The following is a 16,358-nucleotide window of genomic DNA, read 5'->3' on the forward strand; positions in this document are numbered from 1 at the left end:
ACGGACGATAGCTTAATGTAACGTCATAACAAACCATTGATGAAATGATTGCATACTTTTATGAATAAAATTGAATCATTTTATTGAATTAATACTATTTTGTATGGATACAAAGAAGGAGTGAAATGAAATCTACAATTTAATTGATGAATTTACTTTTATTTGCACTCATTAATTCAAATATGTTTATTACTTTAACGAACAGATTATTTTAACCATAACTTTTATACATGTTTGCTATTTAACTTCTTCCAATCTGTGTTATTCTATTAAGGATAGAACGATGATAGGAAAAGTAGGAAACGAATGGGAGTGTTTCAAGTTTAATGTGCCTCGAAAAAGTCAAATTGATGGTTGTTCCAATCGAGTGGAAGAGAGATAGATGCGGCGTAAGCGTACAATGAGAATAACGGGACACAGCGTAACGGGACAATGTGTGTTACGGGACACTTTTTCGTGCGTGCAGCCGACGTTCATCGATTTATTAGACGTCACGTCAAAAATACCCTGTCACAAGAATATTCTGCCGAGTTTGGGAAGGGCAAGGACCTCCGATGCCACGGGCTTTGGGCGATTGGTGCAGTGTTTACTGTTGGTGACGAGGGGGCTGAAGGTTTGCAGAGATGGCCGATATGCTCATTGGGGAACTATTTATTATCAAGATTTGTGACACGCCCACCGACAGTTATGACACGTTTATGGTGGGCACGAGAAAGTTAAAAAAAAAAATACAATTCCACAAGAGATAGTCACTGCATGTGACCAGGCACCGCAAGTAAAGCCGGCACCACCTACAAGAAGCAATCCATGCAGGTAGGCACCGCCCGCAAGCAGTCACCACTTCAAGGGACCACACGATGACACAAATCAAGGAGTTGTATTACTTGAAAAAAAATATCGACAACAAATACGACTACAAAAACAGGTATAATGAAACTACATAACAAGAAAATAGAAATTAAACAATTATGACATAAAAATATTATATAATATGTTAGAGCAAAGCTATTATAGTATATCAATGATAAATAAGGAAATAATAGATTTTAAAAAATAATAAAGTTAACATTATTGTAGGGCAGAGGTTAAAAATATCTATAAATACGATTTACCACGGGTTCGTAAAGGATAGCCCAATTAATAGATTTTTTTTTATCACACACACAGTTTTACTTATGTCACTAACAAATAATCTAAAATGGCAAATAATCAATTGCACTTAAAAATGTTTATTCCCCAGTCACTCGTTTTCACAATCCACACACCTCGCTGGGCTGCACCTCGGGCGCAACTCTCGCCGCAGCACCCCTCGCCGCACTCCGCCGCCGCCGACTCTTGCATTCGCCGAGGATCCGCTCGTCGCCTCGCTCGGAACTCCGCCGCGCCTGCGACACTATCGCCCGGAAGCTCCGCCCTGGAACCTTCGTCCAAGGACTTCGCCACTCTGCCGCACCTGCGGCACTGTCGCCCCGGAAACTCCGCCGCGGGAAAGCTCCCGCCTGAACTCTTTCTCCCACCACTCCACTGAGGCCGAAGTCCTCTTTTTATATATCAGCTCAGCCGCCATTTCTGGAACTCTCGTGCGCGGCTGGGGCAAGTCGCGTAATTCCGCGCCGACACGACGGCAGAAATCTCTCGAAACACGTGTCGGAGGTTCGCGTAACTCCGCAGCTGTCAGATTTCGGATGTCAAACGAACAGCGCCGCGCGAGGAGCTGAGGGCTGGAGGGAGATAAAGCGACGACCCAGGTGCGCACTGAACATCCCATGTTACAGCGGCATGTGATGCAGCCCAGCTAGCTCTGCACCTGCGCGTGACGCGGCCTTGCTCACGTTCGTAACAATATTTTTTGGCATGTTGTTTATCTCTAGTTGGTTCAAAGAAGTTGTTATATTTATTGAAATGTGTAATGAGTCTATAGATAATGGCGTTGGGACACGTGCAGGTGCAGAGCTGGCTGGTGGCTGTCGCAACATGAGATGCACCGCGCGCGCCTGGAAGATAACAATGATTGTCGCTTTTCCCCCTCCTTCCCACCACTCCCCGCTTGGCGCCCTGCCTTTGACACGTAACTGACACCGGAGTTACGCGAGCCGCCGACACGTATTTAGAAAGATTTCTGCCGTCGGGTCGGCACGGAATGACGCGACTGGCCCCAGCCGCGCTTGGGAGTTCTGGAAGGTGTCTGGGCTGATATAAAAGCCGGGGGACGCCGGCCTCAGGGAGTTGTGAGAGAGAGTTCAGTCGGGAGTTCTCCCGCGGCGGAATTTCCGGGGCGATAGAGCGGCGAAGTCCCTGGACGAAGGTTCCAGGGCGAAGAGTTCAGTTCCGGGCGATTGTGTCGCGGGCGCGGCGGAGGCCCGAGCGAAGTTCCGAGCGAGGCGTCAAGCGGATCCTCGGCGAAGGCAAGTGCGTCGGCGGCGGCGGAGTGCGGCGACGGAGTCCCGCGGCGGAGATCCACGAGGGGTGCTGCGGCGAGAGGTGCGGCTTCGAGGTGTGCGGTGTGTGAAAACGAGTGACTGTGGAAGCATAATTTTTTTAATTGATTATTTTCCAATTTAGAAGATTAATTGTGACATAAGTAGTGGCTATCAATAAAACTGTGTAGTGTGATAAAATCTTTAATTGGGCTATCCTTTACGAACTCGCGGTAAATCTCAACAATATATATATTTTTAATGCAATACCTACCTGACTGTTGTATTAATAAAAATATATTCAATTTAAATTTAAAAAATAGCACGAAGAACTCAGTACATATGATAGAAGTGAAACTTTGGCTATACAAACCTTGACTCATAAGTAGAGACCGGAAAAATTCGCAAATTAATTTCGTGATATACTAGAATCCAAACAACTATACCTTTAAATTGCTTCTGTGATTGGCTCACAGTTTATTTGAAGGACATTGAGCCAATGAAAAACCTTCAACCAAAAGTATCGAATCACAAGCATCTCAGTTGACATGTCTCACTAGTCAATAGCCAACCAGCAGGTGTAATTTGCCTGCTTATGTAGGGGATTGCGAAGTCTGAAAATGTGAATTTTTCCAGTCTCTACTCATAAGTATATCGTAAGGGGTAAAACGACAGAGAGAAAGAGAGAACAATTTTCTAAATAAACATGAATTATCAAACTATACTCACTTCAAAAGAACTGCTCAGGATATCAATAATTACTGATCAATCAATAATGATTAATAACAATTTATATTACTGTTGAAATACACTATATTAAAAATTTGCTTAGTAAATATCAAAGTTAGGATTGATCATAATGAATTAGTTTTTGATTTAATTTGATATTATGTGTAGGTTAGATGTGATTGAGCATTCTAATAGACTGATTTTGTAGTCCTGCAAATATCACCTTATCATTGAGTTATATTGCAACAGATTCTGCCAATAGGCTACGTAGACATACTGCAATCCTTTCATAGACATTGATAATGTTCTGCCGCCGCTGCAGAACGTGTAAACTAAACAACACAAAGACAAACCTACCTCTTGGTAATTTTTACATTAAACGATATTGCCACAAAGGGAAAATAAAAAACAATATTTCACGCACTGAATATGTTTAAAAAAATTTTAATTACCATATTTTTAGTTGGACTTGTACATTTGCACAATCGTGGGCTCATAATTGTGGGATTTAGTTAATCAATTAATAATTTGTGACTAATAATTACCCTGACAAACTAAAGTGTGAAAAGCATTAAACCTGCAAAAAATATTTAGTTACACAGCTAAAACAATACTCGAACAAAACCGTTTAAAAATAGTGATTCCCACCAGTAATTAAAATAATATGTACTTGAAAGAACACCGTTTTCTTGCTAAAATGGCTTGTGGCACGGAGCACAACAATAAGATCAAACCCCGTTGTGTCGCCCTCTTCCCAAATAATCCCGTACTAGATGCCAACAAGTCGGATGGGGTCAGGCTCAGGCAGGCGGAGGGGCGACGGAAGACTACCATACTGGAAAACTACCATAATGCCAGTATTCCGCCTGGCCTCTTTGAAAAAAGAGGAAAAGTACCATAACTGAAAACCGCCATAATTTTTAAGAACGAGGCGGAATTCTGCCATATTTTCATATACACTCCATGGAATGAGTACAACTGCTTTTCTCTCGAAGTAGTGTGAAGAATACATCGCTAGGTAGCGCTGTAAACTCCCTAGTTGTTTCTCAGGTTAACTTAAAAAGTTACATAAAGCGCTTCTGACGGTGACTTTCTGTAGTTCCAGTCATAAATTAACTCAACAGATCGCGCACTAATAGAAACAAATGTTTCCAAAAATTAGTAATAGGAAGCAGCACTGTATAGGTACTTATAACTGCGATCTGTAAAAATAAAAATATGGCAGTTTTCCATTATGGCACATTTCCTCCTGTTTTGACGGGGGTCGACGGAAGACTTCCATACTGGAAGACTACCATAAGCGAAGAATTCCACCGGGGGGCGACGGTAAAGTGCCATAATGTAAAACTATCATAAGTCAAAACGCGACCATACAGTCCTAATACTCGAACGACATAATTAAATTATGTCTATTATCTTAGAAATAATTTGTATAAATAAATAGCATACGAAGTCTTGTGATTCTAATTGATGTTTTAACTCCAGGTCACTAGTTGAAATTAAATGCAATCTAGTGACCGAAAATCACAATTACCTGATAACCGACGGTTAAATAAGTAAAATATTGCATGATTTATATCATAGGTTTGAAATACCAAGACAGATTATCACCATCAGGTGTGTAGTCATCTATAGTACTGAGGTGGAATTTCAATTGAGTTTAGTTTACGTCATGTCTATCAAAAGAACGATAAACTAAACTTAAGCATGAATTATTTCACAAAATAAGTTTACGTTACTACATCTTTAATAATACCCACATTATGTTTCTGATGGGCTGTTGGGTTCACTTTTAGCGGGCTGACTTCACTACGACCTTACTTAACAATGGCTTTTGTGTTGTTTTTGTCATCTCGGGGCTGTTACAGGGTATTGTGATTCCAGCATTATGTTTTTAGTATGTGCTGTTAAAACCATTAGAAAAGTATTTTAACATATAGATGTAACAGAAAAACCATTGCCATTAAGAATAGATCAAAACAAACACAAATGTGAATACGGAATGTGAGAGCTTTATGTTTGCTGTTTAAGTTTTATTGATTAAGTACCTAGTTGTGACATTAGGCCTATATTTTAACTGCGTCAATGACAACGAAATCATTTCAGAATATTAATTTATGATAACCTTTAAATCAATTTTATATTTGTTACCAGGAGAATAGCCTATTTCCGATATTATATTTCTCCTTATTCTGAAATGCTTGCTTGTCCGTAAACATATTAATAGCGAGAACAATGCAGACGACAAAACACAACGCCACATTAGAGCGACAATATGAAAGGAATTAGCCATGACCTACAGTAAGGAAGCATTCTACCAATTTTTTAGAAAAAATCGGTGGGGCTGTATCGAGAGTCACGGCCGTTGGTTTCACGTGAAACTTCTATGTCAGCGAGTCGCTTTTAGTGTAATAGTTTAAAATTAAAATAATAAATCCGAGACATTGTCAACGTACTAAATATTTTAATTCAAAACAGACACTAAATGGTAGCTTACTATTCATTTTAATTAATATTCGAAGAAAATGTTTTAAATTGGCCTTTGATATGATAAATGAGATACCGAAGGCACAATATCAAAATTAATGTTTTATGCTAAACGTACAATCTGTATTGCCCAGTGTTGTCGGTTCTCTATACACAAACACACGAATCACCGCGCTATCACGTCTGAGTCGTGAGCTACACTGAACAGAATTTTTTTCCTAACCTAAATTAAAACTAAGTGTACCTACCTATTTGGGAGGTCTAGGTATGGAAGACTCTAAAATGCGTCTCAGGTCGAAGCCTATATAGTTAGGAAAATGTTATATAAAGATTATACAGACCTTTTCGTCTGTTCTGTTACCCATATGTTTCGCTGTGATTTTTAAGACGCTTCACGTCAAAACGATATGACAATGGCCAGCCGGGATTTGAACCAGTGTTCTCTGGGTTACTAATCTAGTGTCTTACGACTCGGTCCATAAACTTCGATGATGTATCTTTTCTCATCTTCAGATTGCCTTGTATTGATGCCCCATGCTACAGGCGTGAGTGTACAATAATTGCATAACATTACAAATACATAGTTTCAGACTATAGTACTCCATGTAATTGTAGGCTATCATCACATGTCTTGAAAAATTATTGACATCTAATATAAGTACAGCTATGATTAATTACAGTCGCGATAATTTTAATTCACGTCTTTTGAGTATATCGTGTAATAGTGTGTGTAACTACATGTTATTTTGTTTACACATTTGCCATGGTTGTAAACAGTATTTGTGGAAGGGGAGGACAGAAGCCAGTCACTCCTCCGGAAACTCTTTTACAAAGATAATGCTTGAAAATACATTTTTAGGTTATTTGACGATCCCTTAAATGCTTTTGAAACTCCTGCCATTGTAAATTTGGTAAAATATTTTTTTTTGTCTAAACAAATCTGGCCACCCTATCCCCCTCCTCTTTTTTTTTTACTACGTTCTTGACACTTATTGTTACAGAAACAGGTTCCTCTTTTGAGTAAGCTTCTCTGCACTTCTACCTGTGCCTTGTTAAAAGAAGTGTAAACAAATATACACATAAAACAAATCAAAATACAAATCTGTTTAAAGAACGTCATTATCTAAGTGAATTTCAAAAACTGTGTAGTTCATTGAATAAAATTTCAACCGACAAACAACATTTTAAATAATAGGTAAATTAATTCAGGATGTAGTTTCGGACATACACTATTAGATACTCATCAAACTGTATGTCATGACAAACCTGTCTGTTTGTGCCTTAAGAAGGGAATATATCTCTCTCCCGAAACGTCGCAACCGTTGTCTTGGGAAAAACATACTGTGTCATTCTGTGCTATCATCGTTGTGGTTTTCTAAATATCTGTTTTGTCGCTCAACTGTTTCTTACGGAGTTCGTCTGTGCTGTCGTCACTGTTTTGTAACATCGCTGGGTTCACCTGTGCGTCTCTGTGTATCCGTTATACAGGGTATTGTGATTCCAGCATTATGTTTTTAGTATGTGCTGTGAAAACCATTAGAAAAGTATTTTAACATATAGATGTACATATAGATATCCAGTTTTTATCTGTTAAGTTTCATCGTTGGGTTATTCTGTTTGCCGTTGTGAACCATAAATTTTCTTTGTAAAAATGGAACAGAAATATTCATATAAAATTAGTATTTGTTAATTTGTACATTTACATGAAAATAACTGTATCACTACAAAATAGTGTTACCATTTATGTTTTGTGCTGCCCCAGTACCTCCAATATTTAAAAGTTATTTGTAAACCCTTGTTTGAATAGCTTTCCAGTATTAAAGCTGGGTTTACGATTGATTTTCTTAAGAATTATAAATTAACATCAAGCACACGATTAAGTCAAAACTACATTTTCCAGTTTATGATTGACATAGAAGTCGTTAATTCCAACCAATCACAGCACAAAACACATGGTCGGCCATTGTTCGAAATGGAGAAGCAGGTTTGAAATAGGTTATTAACAAATGGGATATCTATTTTTCGAAATGGATGATGATTACAAATTACAAATATACGAATTCTAACCAAAAATACTGCCTCGCTCGGTACAATACCAAGACATAAACTTCCGGCTGAAAGGTTCCGGCTTGTTGTGATTGGTCGCTTCCCTTAAGTCTTAACGAAAAATATAAAATACTAGATAATGCCCGGCATGCGTTGCAATGCCTCAATCAATTTTTTTTTTTGTAATTTTTTAAACGTATACTAAGCATCTCTCTTTATCACTCTAATTCTCTATCTCTCTATGTATATCTCTATAACTCTCTCTATCTTTCTATTTATATCTCTATCTCTCTATATATTGTTCTACATATATATCTCTATATATCTTTCTAGCGGACCCGACAGACATTGTACTGCCCAAATGTACTTTTTGTGAGATATGGATATGGCGGTAAGTATTTCTACGCTGGACATTTTGTATCTTCTCATTATACATACCCCTCCTCTTGGGCACGCCACTGCCGTTACCAAAAACCTTTCCCATGGTTACGCAGAAGGCAACAACAATGCAAAAGCCCGTTGCCATGGAGGCTAATTATCAACAATGCTTAGTTATTTTGCTTTTAAAGCGTGTTTTTTTAGTTTTTTCTTAATTCAGAATCGAGATAAAATATCCAATTGTGAATCTAAACCATCCTCGAATCCCCGTGAACTCACACAAAAAATTTCATCAAAATCGGTCCAGCCGTCTAGGAGGAGTTCAGTGACATACACACGCACACAAGAAATATATATATAAAGATAACCATTTCTGTTAAGTCTTAAGTCATCATATGGTTCGCACACGACCCGTCAAAATTCACACACGACAATCATAAACCATTCCACTAGTTTACATAGAGTCATATGGTAAGTACACGACTAAGTCTTAATTCTTAATTTTCAATCGTAAACCCACCTTAACTGCGCATATTAAGCACGGTAAAACAAAAGAAAGCCAAATTGTTGAATATTCGATCGATTATATTTTCCATGGTTTAAAAAAAAAATTTGCTGAATGTACACATAAATTGAAGTATAATATTATTAGCCAATGTTTGTAATAAATACTAAGTTATACCTCGATAAACCGTATTTCAGATATGCAAAAATAACCAAAGCTATTTGGTGTACAAAGTTAAAATATCTTTCTTTTAGTTATGCAAACTATTCCTTGTCAACTGTTTTCCAATAGCATATTTTGTAAAAATACTGAAAAATCAATTCTGTGAGTTGTCCAAAGTAGTTTTTTTCTTCTTCTTTATTTACTGTTCTTGTTGCTAATGTCTCATCGTTGTTAGCGCAGTGTCCGTCTGTGCTGACATAATTTTTATTTCCAATGTTTTGATGTTACCTGAGTTTCGCTTGTTTTATGTATGTTTGCACATTTATCTTACTTGTCTGTTATTGAGGTTTCTTATGACATACATTATAATCAACAATGGTGTATGTCCTAAAATATATACAATAATCAATCTCCCCAATTGCAAGAACCATTAAAAAACAGAAAAATTTAAGTATTTATTATGTATTTTAAACCTGTAAATTTGCAAAAAATAATGTATTTAAAACAAAATTATATATTACTAGCTGTGCCCGCGCCTTCGTCCGCGTGGAATAGTGTCTTTGGGTAGCATTTTTAATTATTTAGGCTAATTATTTTACAAATAAGACACATACGTATAAATACTTTAACTGCAAAGAGATTATTAAATTATTTAAGTATATAAGTACATAAGGTATAAAGTATTAATAGCATTCCAGTATTAGCTGCGCATAGTAAGCACGGTAAAACAAAACAAACAGCCAAAAGTGAAATAACAAGGTTAACATTTCTGTTGCTTTAAAACCAAATAAATAAAATGTTATACAATGAATTCATGCTTGTAAGCACATACATGTTTTAACTAAACACACTCTTTTAATAACTAACATTTATTTCAAAATAACTTTACCATCGACAGTGCAAGCTCTTACATATTTTTTTACTAGTCTATATTTCTATATAATTATTGTACAGCGGTACTGTAACTTTTTTTGAAAGAAATCAACTATTGCCAGACTAGTTCAAATTATGTTTCACTATTATGAAATTACATAATTCATGCTGAACGAACAACATAAAAACACATAAATTTGTTCGTTACCGAAGTTAGATGCTACTGCACGTGTTACGGACACACGAAACTACAGTAAACTCGTGGAATAAATCATGTCAGTGTTAAGAAGACTGCAAGTGTCCGCTCTACCACTCTGGTTCTGGGGTAGAGCGCCTGCCTTGTGACTTGTAGGACCCGGGTTCGCGCCCCGGCTCCTCCAAGGCGGATTGCCCAGACGAAATGGTGGCATTTTCTCTGGTAGGAATACAATCCCTTGTAACAAGTCAGGCTACCAAAGAAACGGTGGGTGGAACAGAAAAAAACCTTCCAGGTGGCTTCCAAATGGGGAGCCCGTTTCTTTTCTTGGGCTCCCCATGCGGTGGCCATTCCGGGGGTTTCTCCGGGGGAACGGAGTTTTGCAAAAATATTTTTCTTTTGGTTTTTTAGTAACTGTAGCATTATAATTCTAATATGTTCTAAATAAAGCTCAAACAAACATTTAAAACATTTGTACATAAAATATTTGAATTAATTTTGTATCAGTGAGTTGTTGTATACCGATGTTGTGTGTTCAACCATTTATCGGTATATATTTTCTTGAAGTATTATTGACAGTTAAATTTTAGTCACAAACTATTGACCAATATACCTCTGTTATGCAGTATTTTAGACGTTTTTTACGAAAAAAATATTTATAAGAACATTATTTTTCAATCAGGAATATCGAGTGTAAGTAGCATATATATATATATATATATATATATATATATATATATATATATATATATAATTATCTTATAAATAGACGCTTTGCAGTCAAATTTGCAAATGCAATTTCAACTAAATGGTATTAGGTGTTCCGCAAAGTAGTAGTTTATCTCAACTACTCTTTAATATTTAAGAAATGATATTCCAACTGTTATAGAAATTTGTTGTTTGTAAAGTCTGTTTACGGACGATAGTTTAACGTGACGTCATAACAAAACATTGATGAAATGATTGCATACTTTATGAATAAAATTGAATCATTTTTATTTTAATAATAAAAGAATAAATATATACTTGAAATTATACTAGTAATCAGACTTTTAAAATGCAAGAATAATAATTAACCTTTATTGCCGAAATTTTTGTTGTAATAAGCAATGAAAACCACATTAACTTTTCACTTCACTTTATAAACAGTCGAGTGGAAGAGATAGATGCGGCGCAAGCGTACAATGAGCGTAACGGGACACAGCGTAACGGGACACTTTTTCGTGCGTGCAGCCGGCGTTCATCGATTTATTAGACGTTGTCACGTCAAAAACACATTAACACAAGACATCTGACAATTTTAAAGAAGCAGAATAGCATAATATGCTACGCATAGTAACATTCCTAATAGAAAAAATACTTAAATTTCAGCAGAGTTTATTTTTGAAGGACTGCAGTCTATGCAAAGCCCACCAACATTACATGTACGACGAGCCTGTGGCCCTGTGCTAACAAAATACACTACACAAAAATATTTCCCTCGCATTTCAGCATCTTAAACTTTAAATAATTTAATATGGACATTAAAAACCTTAATATCTGAGGGTTTTTTTTTCTGTCACCCTACATTACATAAGAATACCCTTGAATATTTGCGTTGGATTTGCACAATTACTTCAAGTATTCCAGTGTGCTAAAATTTAAATTCTATAAAGCTAGTTACATTACGATTTTACGAGATTAGATATTACACATCAATGGCGAGTATTGAAAGACTCGCTCACAATTTTTTTTTGTTTGTAATCATTTTTGCCATAGTGTTAACAAGGTATTGGTTAAATAAATTTAAAATTTAACACCCGATGTAAAAAAAAAATAATTGAAATATCGGTATTTTATAGTGGTTCATTAAAGAGAGGGAGGGGGTGAGTTAACGCGTGTTCCACGAGATGCGAAGGTTCACCTTACTATTCACACAGTCTTTTCAACACACAAGAATATTTACCTTAGAGATACTTGGTCTTTTTTTTTGTTGAAAAAACACTGTGGACTTAAGCCGTCACTTAATACCTGTCGCTGTCTGATATGAATGTCTCCGTCATTATCAAGGCAAGCTTTCTGCAAGCACATCAGGGACTTAACACTTAAGTATGATGGCTCCCTAAATACTGCACAGGCACACGTTAAACGGTTAATTGCATGTGAGGTTAAAAGAAGAAAAAAATTGGTTGTCGGTTTACAGACGATAGTTTAACGTGACAACGTCATAATAAAACATTGATGAAACGATTGCATACTTTAATGAATAAAATTGAATCATTTTTATTGAATTATCACCTTTTTGTATGGATACAAAGAAGGAGTGAAAATAAATCTACAATTTAATTGATAAATTAATTCAAATATGTTTATTACTTTAACGAAGAGATTATTTTAACTATAACTTTTATACGTGTTTGCTATTTAACTTCTTCCAATCTGTGTTATTCTGTTAAGGATAGGACGATGATAGGAAACGAATGGAAGTGTTTCAAGTTTAATGTGCCTCGAAAAAGTCAAATAGATGGTTGTTCCAATCGAGTGGAAGAGAGATAGATGCGGCGCAAGCGTACAATGAGCGTAACGAGACAATGTGCGTAACGGGACACTTTTTCGTGCGTGCAGCCGGCGTTCATCGATTTATTAGACGTTGTCACGTCAAAAAATTACATGTAACACGAAAGCAAGAATACGGGCGTGTAGGAACGAATCAGGGGAAGTGTAGCGTGACAGTCAGAAGGAGGGGGGAGGAGGAGGGGTGGCGAGGGCGCAGACGCGGGGGTAGCGCGCGAACCGCGAAGTGAGGCGCCAGTGGCGCGGCGGGTGGCTAGTTGGCGGTACTTCAGCCCACTGAGCGGTGCGTTACTATTCCAACACTGGGCGGCTACCCAGCGCGGGCCATGCCGTGAGAGTTTACCAACAGGTGTTGCCACAACGTGCATTTCTATCCGTCGTTCATGAGAAACAAAATAATAAACTAATCTTTTTCTTGGACATACACAATAATCGGAGGGGAAAAAAACGTTCACTGAGATTGTTGTAATGTGAGGTTTGTGGTTCGGCTTTTATTAGATTCTAACTTCAGAGTAGGATTAAAATGAACCTCAATGCCAGTTATAGATATATTCCAATTTTAAAACCAGAACGCAACATGACTGATTAAGTAGGTACGAGATGTCCAGTGCTGGTTTATAGTGAGTACATTCAGATTCAGGCCGTAAGAAAAATAACTGTCTTCTTCTGGAATATCGAGAGCTGCAATACAAACAGTGAGTACATAGCTACCTACTTACGCAGTTGTCAGTAATGAACTTTCGAACTGTGATTTATAAAATGTAAGTTAAAAATATTCGAGCCCTGTGTGTGTTGGAATATTTTGTTTGTAAATCGTCCTCTACCTAGCTTTGCTGATTTTAAATGTAGACAATATTTAAAAATTAGAAGATAAATGAAGTCAAACTTATTCAAAGCGCGGGACGAGGAGATGAGTCAAGCGTATTTTTCCACAGTTCTTGTTCAAAGGTGCGCATATGAGCTATTGCCAGAGACCGGAAAAATTCGCGGATTCATTCGGCAATAGGCTAAAATTCCAGTACATATACCTTTTAGATGATTTTGCTATTGGCTTACTGTTCATCTGGACGAATCTCAACCAATTATAAACCCTCAACCAAAGAAAGATCGAATCACAGACTAAACCAGCTGAGAAGACTCAAGAGTCAGCAGCCAATGAACTGGTGTTATTTGCCCGAGTGTAAAGTGGAATGTGCAGTCTATCCTGAAGGCCGTCGAAACCGCGAATTTTTCCTGTCCCTAGCTATTGCGTTTGTTTCATACGTTGCTGCACGTTGGGGAAAATTGGCGTGGGAGTTTGATTGAACGTTTTGTACTTTGCCGAACATTTCCGTTCGAATTCCAGATGTGTTTTGAACGGCAATGTAGATCAGTTCAAACTGAGTATGACTGGCGGGTGCTCTGTGTGCTGTGCAGATGGCTGGGCCGGGGGCGCGCGGACAGGGGCGACTCTAGAGGGGCGTCGCGCGGCCATGCTGAGAGCGCTTCTGCTCGCCCTCTGGGTCGCAGGTCAGCCCCACTCCCCAACCATGCTACTGTTCATTTCTCAAGCGCTTCTCCCAGTGGCGTAGCTAAGGTGACTGGCGCCCCTGGCCAGACTTGAAAATGGCGCCCCCTCTTGGATTAAAACAGAGGGTTTGGAGCGTTCAGTACCAGTGAAACCGTCGCGGTATCGCACCCCCCCCCCCCTCCTCTTGCGACCCTGGCGGGGGCCATCCCTGCCACCCGTCTGCCACGCCACTGGGCCCTTCTCCCTCTTCCTGTTACACATTTCCGTCGCGTCAACGAAACCGAGAACTGAGATGTGTCACATCAGCGATGTCGTGTTCTTTGATCGATTCTTGCAATGGGGAAGATCGATTTGAATAATTTTCTTGGAAACCCTCCATTGTTGGTTTCCAGCGTGTTTGTCATAGAAAAAAACCTCGAGATTGGACAACAAAAGATGAATGCAAAAACACGCAGAAAAACCAGCTAATATCGGCGCCGAGACCTGACAGGTAATTCCGTGGAAGGAAGTTAGTCGGGGGAAACAATTACAATTCAGACGAGCACAGTGGGACAGTTCATCCCACGTGACTCTGTGCTGTGCTGTGCAGGAGTGTGACGTACTGGCTTGTTCTCGGTACGTTCATGTATTCGTCTTTGTGGTCAATTCTTGAGGTGTTCATATGGCAACCAGTATAAGCCAGCAATGCTGGGTGGGGCACGCTCTGGCCAGAGGGGTGGGGAGATAACCCCCTCTTTTTTTTCTTGGTAGCTGGTCCACCCTTGGAGGTTGATGTGCAAGTAGAGGCCACAAATATATATATATATATATATAGTAAATTTACAACTTGGTGTTAGTGTATTTTAGAAAAAAAAATACTGTTTCTGTATTTTCACACATAGATTGTGCAAAAATACTATTGCATCGCGTAATTTTACACCATATATTATAAAAATTAAACATTGGTGTAAAAATACCCATTCACCGTATCAATTAACGATTATTCTTGATAGTTTTACACCCACAATGTCCAAGCCAAAAATGTCATTAACACAAAGTAAAAAAAAAGTGTGCATTATAAAACTCTATGAGCAAGTGTATATTTACTCACTTTTTACCTCTGTGTGCCTATTAAGGCAACATTCCTCGTACGAATGTGCCATGACATCGTGTAAGTTTACACTAAATGTAGTTGGATATTTTAAAAACTCGACATTTGTGTACAAACAGAGTTTCCGTGGGTCCACCCGTGTGCAATGGAGCAGAGACCTCGATGATAACTCCGAGGCAGAGCTACACGTCCCCGGGCTTCGCCCTCGCCAGTTCCATCTTGGCGGAAGCTGAGTGGGTCTGTTTGTATTTAGAGCCTGTATGTTTGCGTGTGTTTTGATCTGGTTTGAAATAATAAATTTGAAATGGTTCTTACTACTCAATGCAATCATCACAGAGACTTTCGGCGTGGCTGAAAACGAGATTTCCCCCTCTTCTGCATTCCAAAAGGTTATTATCAATTATTATTATTTTTTTAATGATTCTGTGTTCAATAGTGGCACTAAATTTTCACCATTAAAATAATATAGCTGCTTGTATAAGCTCCACTTTTAACACGCTACATGAGAATTTCAAGCCAACTCATTTTTGTAAAAGGTTTTGAGGTTTTTCTCTTCTGCACACATTCCAGTTTAGATCACAGTGCAGCCATCGGTGACTTTAAACACAATACATCTCCAGACAGCCTTTCTAGAGCCATAAACTGTTACAATGCAACAGTACTGTGCTTAAGCTTAAGTAAATATTTCCCTCAGTTTTCCAATGACAGGACACTGTTAGAGATTACAGTCAATTTACAGACTTTTCAAGGAAGAATTTAACTCGAATAAACGAAGACTACTTCGTAATTTCGAATAACTGAGTTTTTGTTGGAAGGCACTACTTTGTATTTCGACTTTCGAGTTGTATGTTTCATTCTAAACAATGGTGGACAAAAGAAGATTGTTCTTAGTGTAGACATAACCAGTTTTTTTTAATGTTTTGTTAATATAGCAAGATTATTCTTTTGGATTCGTGTTTGAATTAAGTAAACTCAGTGTCAGTAAATTTACGAAGATACCTGGATAGTTTATAAACAGCTTTCTTCGTAAATTAAAGATGAACATTTTTAAAAGTGTAGCGAGAGAGATATTGGAAACTGACTTGCGTGTAAATGTTTTCAACACGAAGCATAGGGCATGTGACGTTTTGCCTAAAGGCGTTTTGCCTAATTTTAGGCAAAACGCCTTTAGGCAAATCGGAGTTAGGCAAAACGCCATCAGACAGAACTCCGTTAGGGAAAACGCCGTTAGGCAAATCGCCATTAGGCAATTCGCCGTTAGGCAATTCGACGTTAGGCAAAACGCCTTTAGGCGAAATGACTTTAGGCAAATCGCCGTAACGAATTCATGTTTAGGCAAACCGCCTTTAGGCAAATCGCCTGTTACTCGAAGCATATTCTGATGACGTGGCTCGGAGTTTTGAAGCCCCGCG

The 16,358-nt window shown here is 38.2% G+C and overlaps 1 protein-coding gene across 1 annotated transcript in view; it reads left to right on the top strand.

Moving 5' to 3' along the window:
- Positions 1-12,672: 12,672 nt before the first annotated feature.
- The window catches only part of LOC134534601 (uncharacterized), a 44,097-nt gene continuing 40,411 nt past the window's right edge, over positions 12,673-16,358 (top strand). The window contains exons 1-4 of the mRNA XM_063373083.1: positions 12,673-12,677; positions 13,763-13,855; positions 14,446-14,471; positions 15,101-15,179. Coding sequence (XP_063229153.1) covers positions 12,673-12,677; positions 13,763-13,855; positions 14,446-14,471; positions 15,101-15,179 — 203 coding nt within the window. The remainder of the gene's footprint in view (positions 12,678-13,762; positions 13,856-14,445; positions 14,472-15,100; positions 15,180-16,358) is intronic.

Source organism: Bacillus rossius, chromosome 7, assembly GCF_032445375.1.
Source record: "Bacillus rossius redtenbacheri isolate Brsri chromosome 7, Brsri_v3, whole genome shotgun sequence".
NCBI lineage: Eukaryota > Metazoa > Arthropoda > Insecta > Phasmatodea > Bacillidae > Bacillus > Bacillus rossius.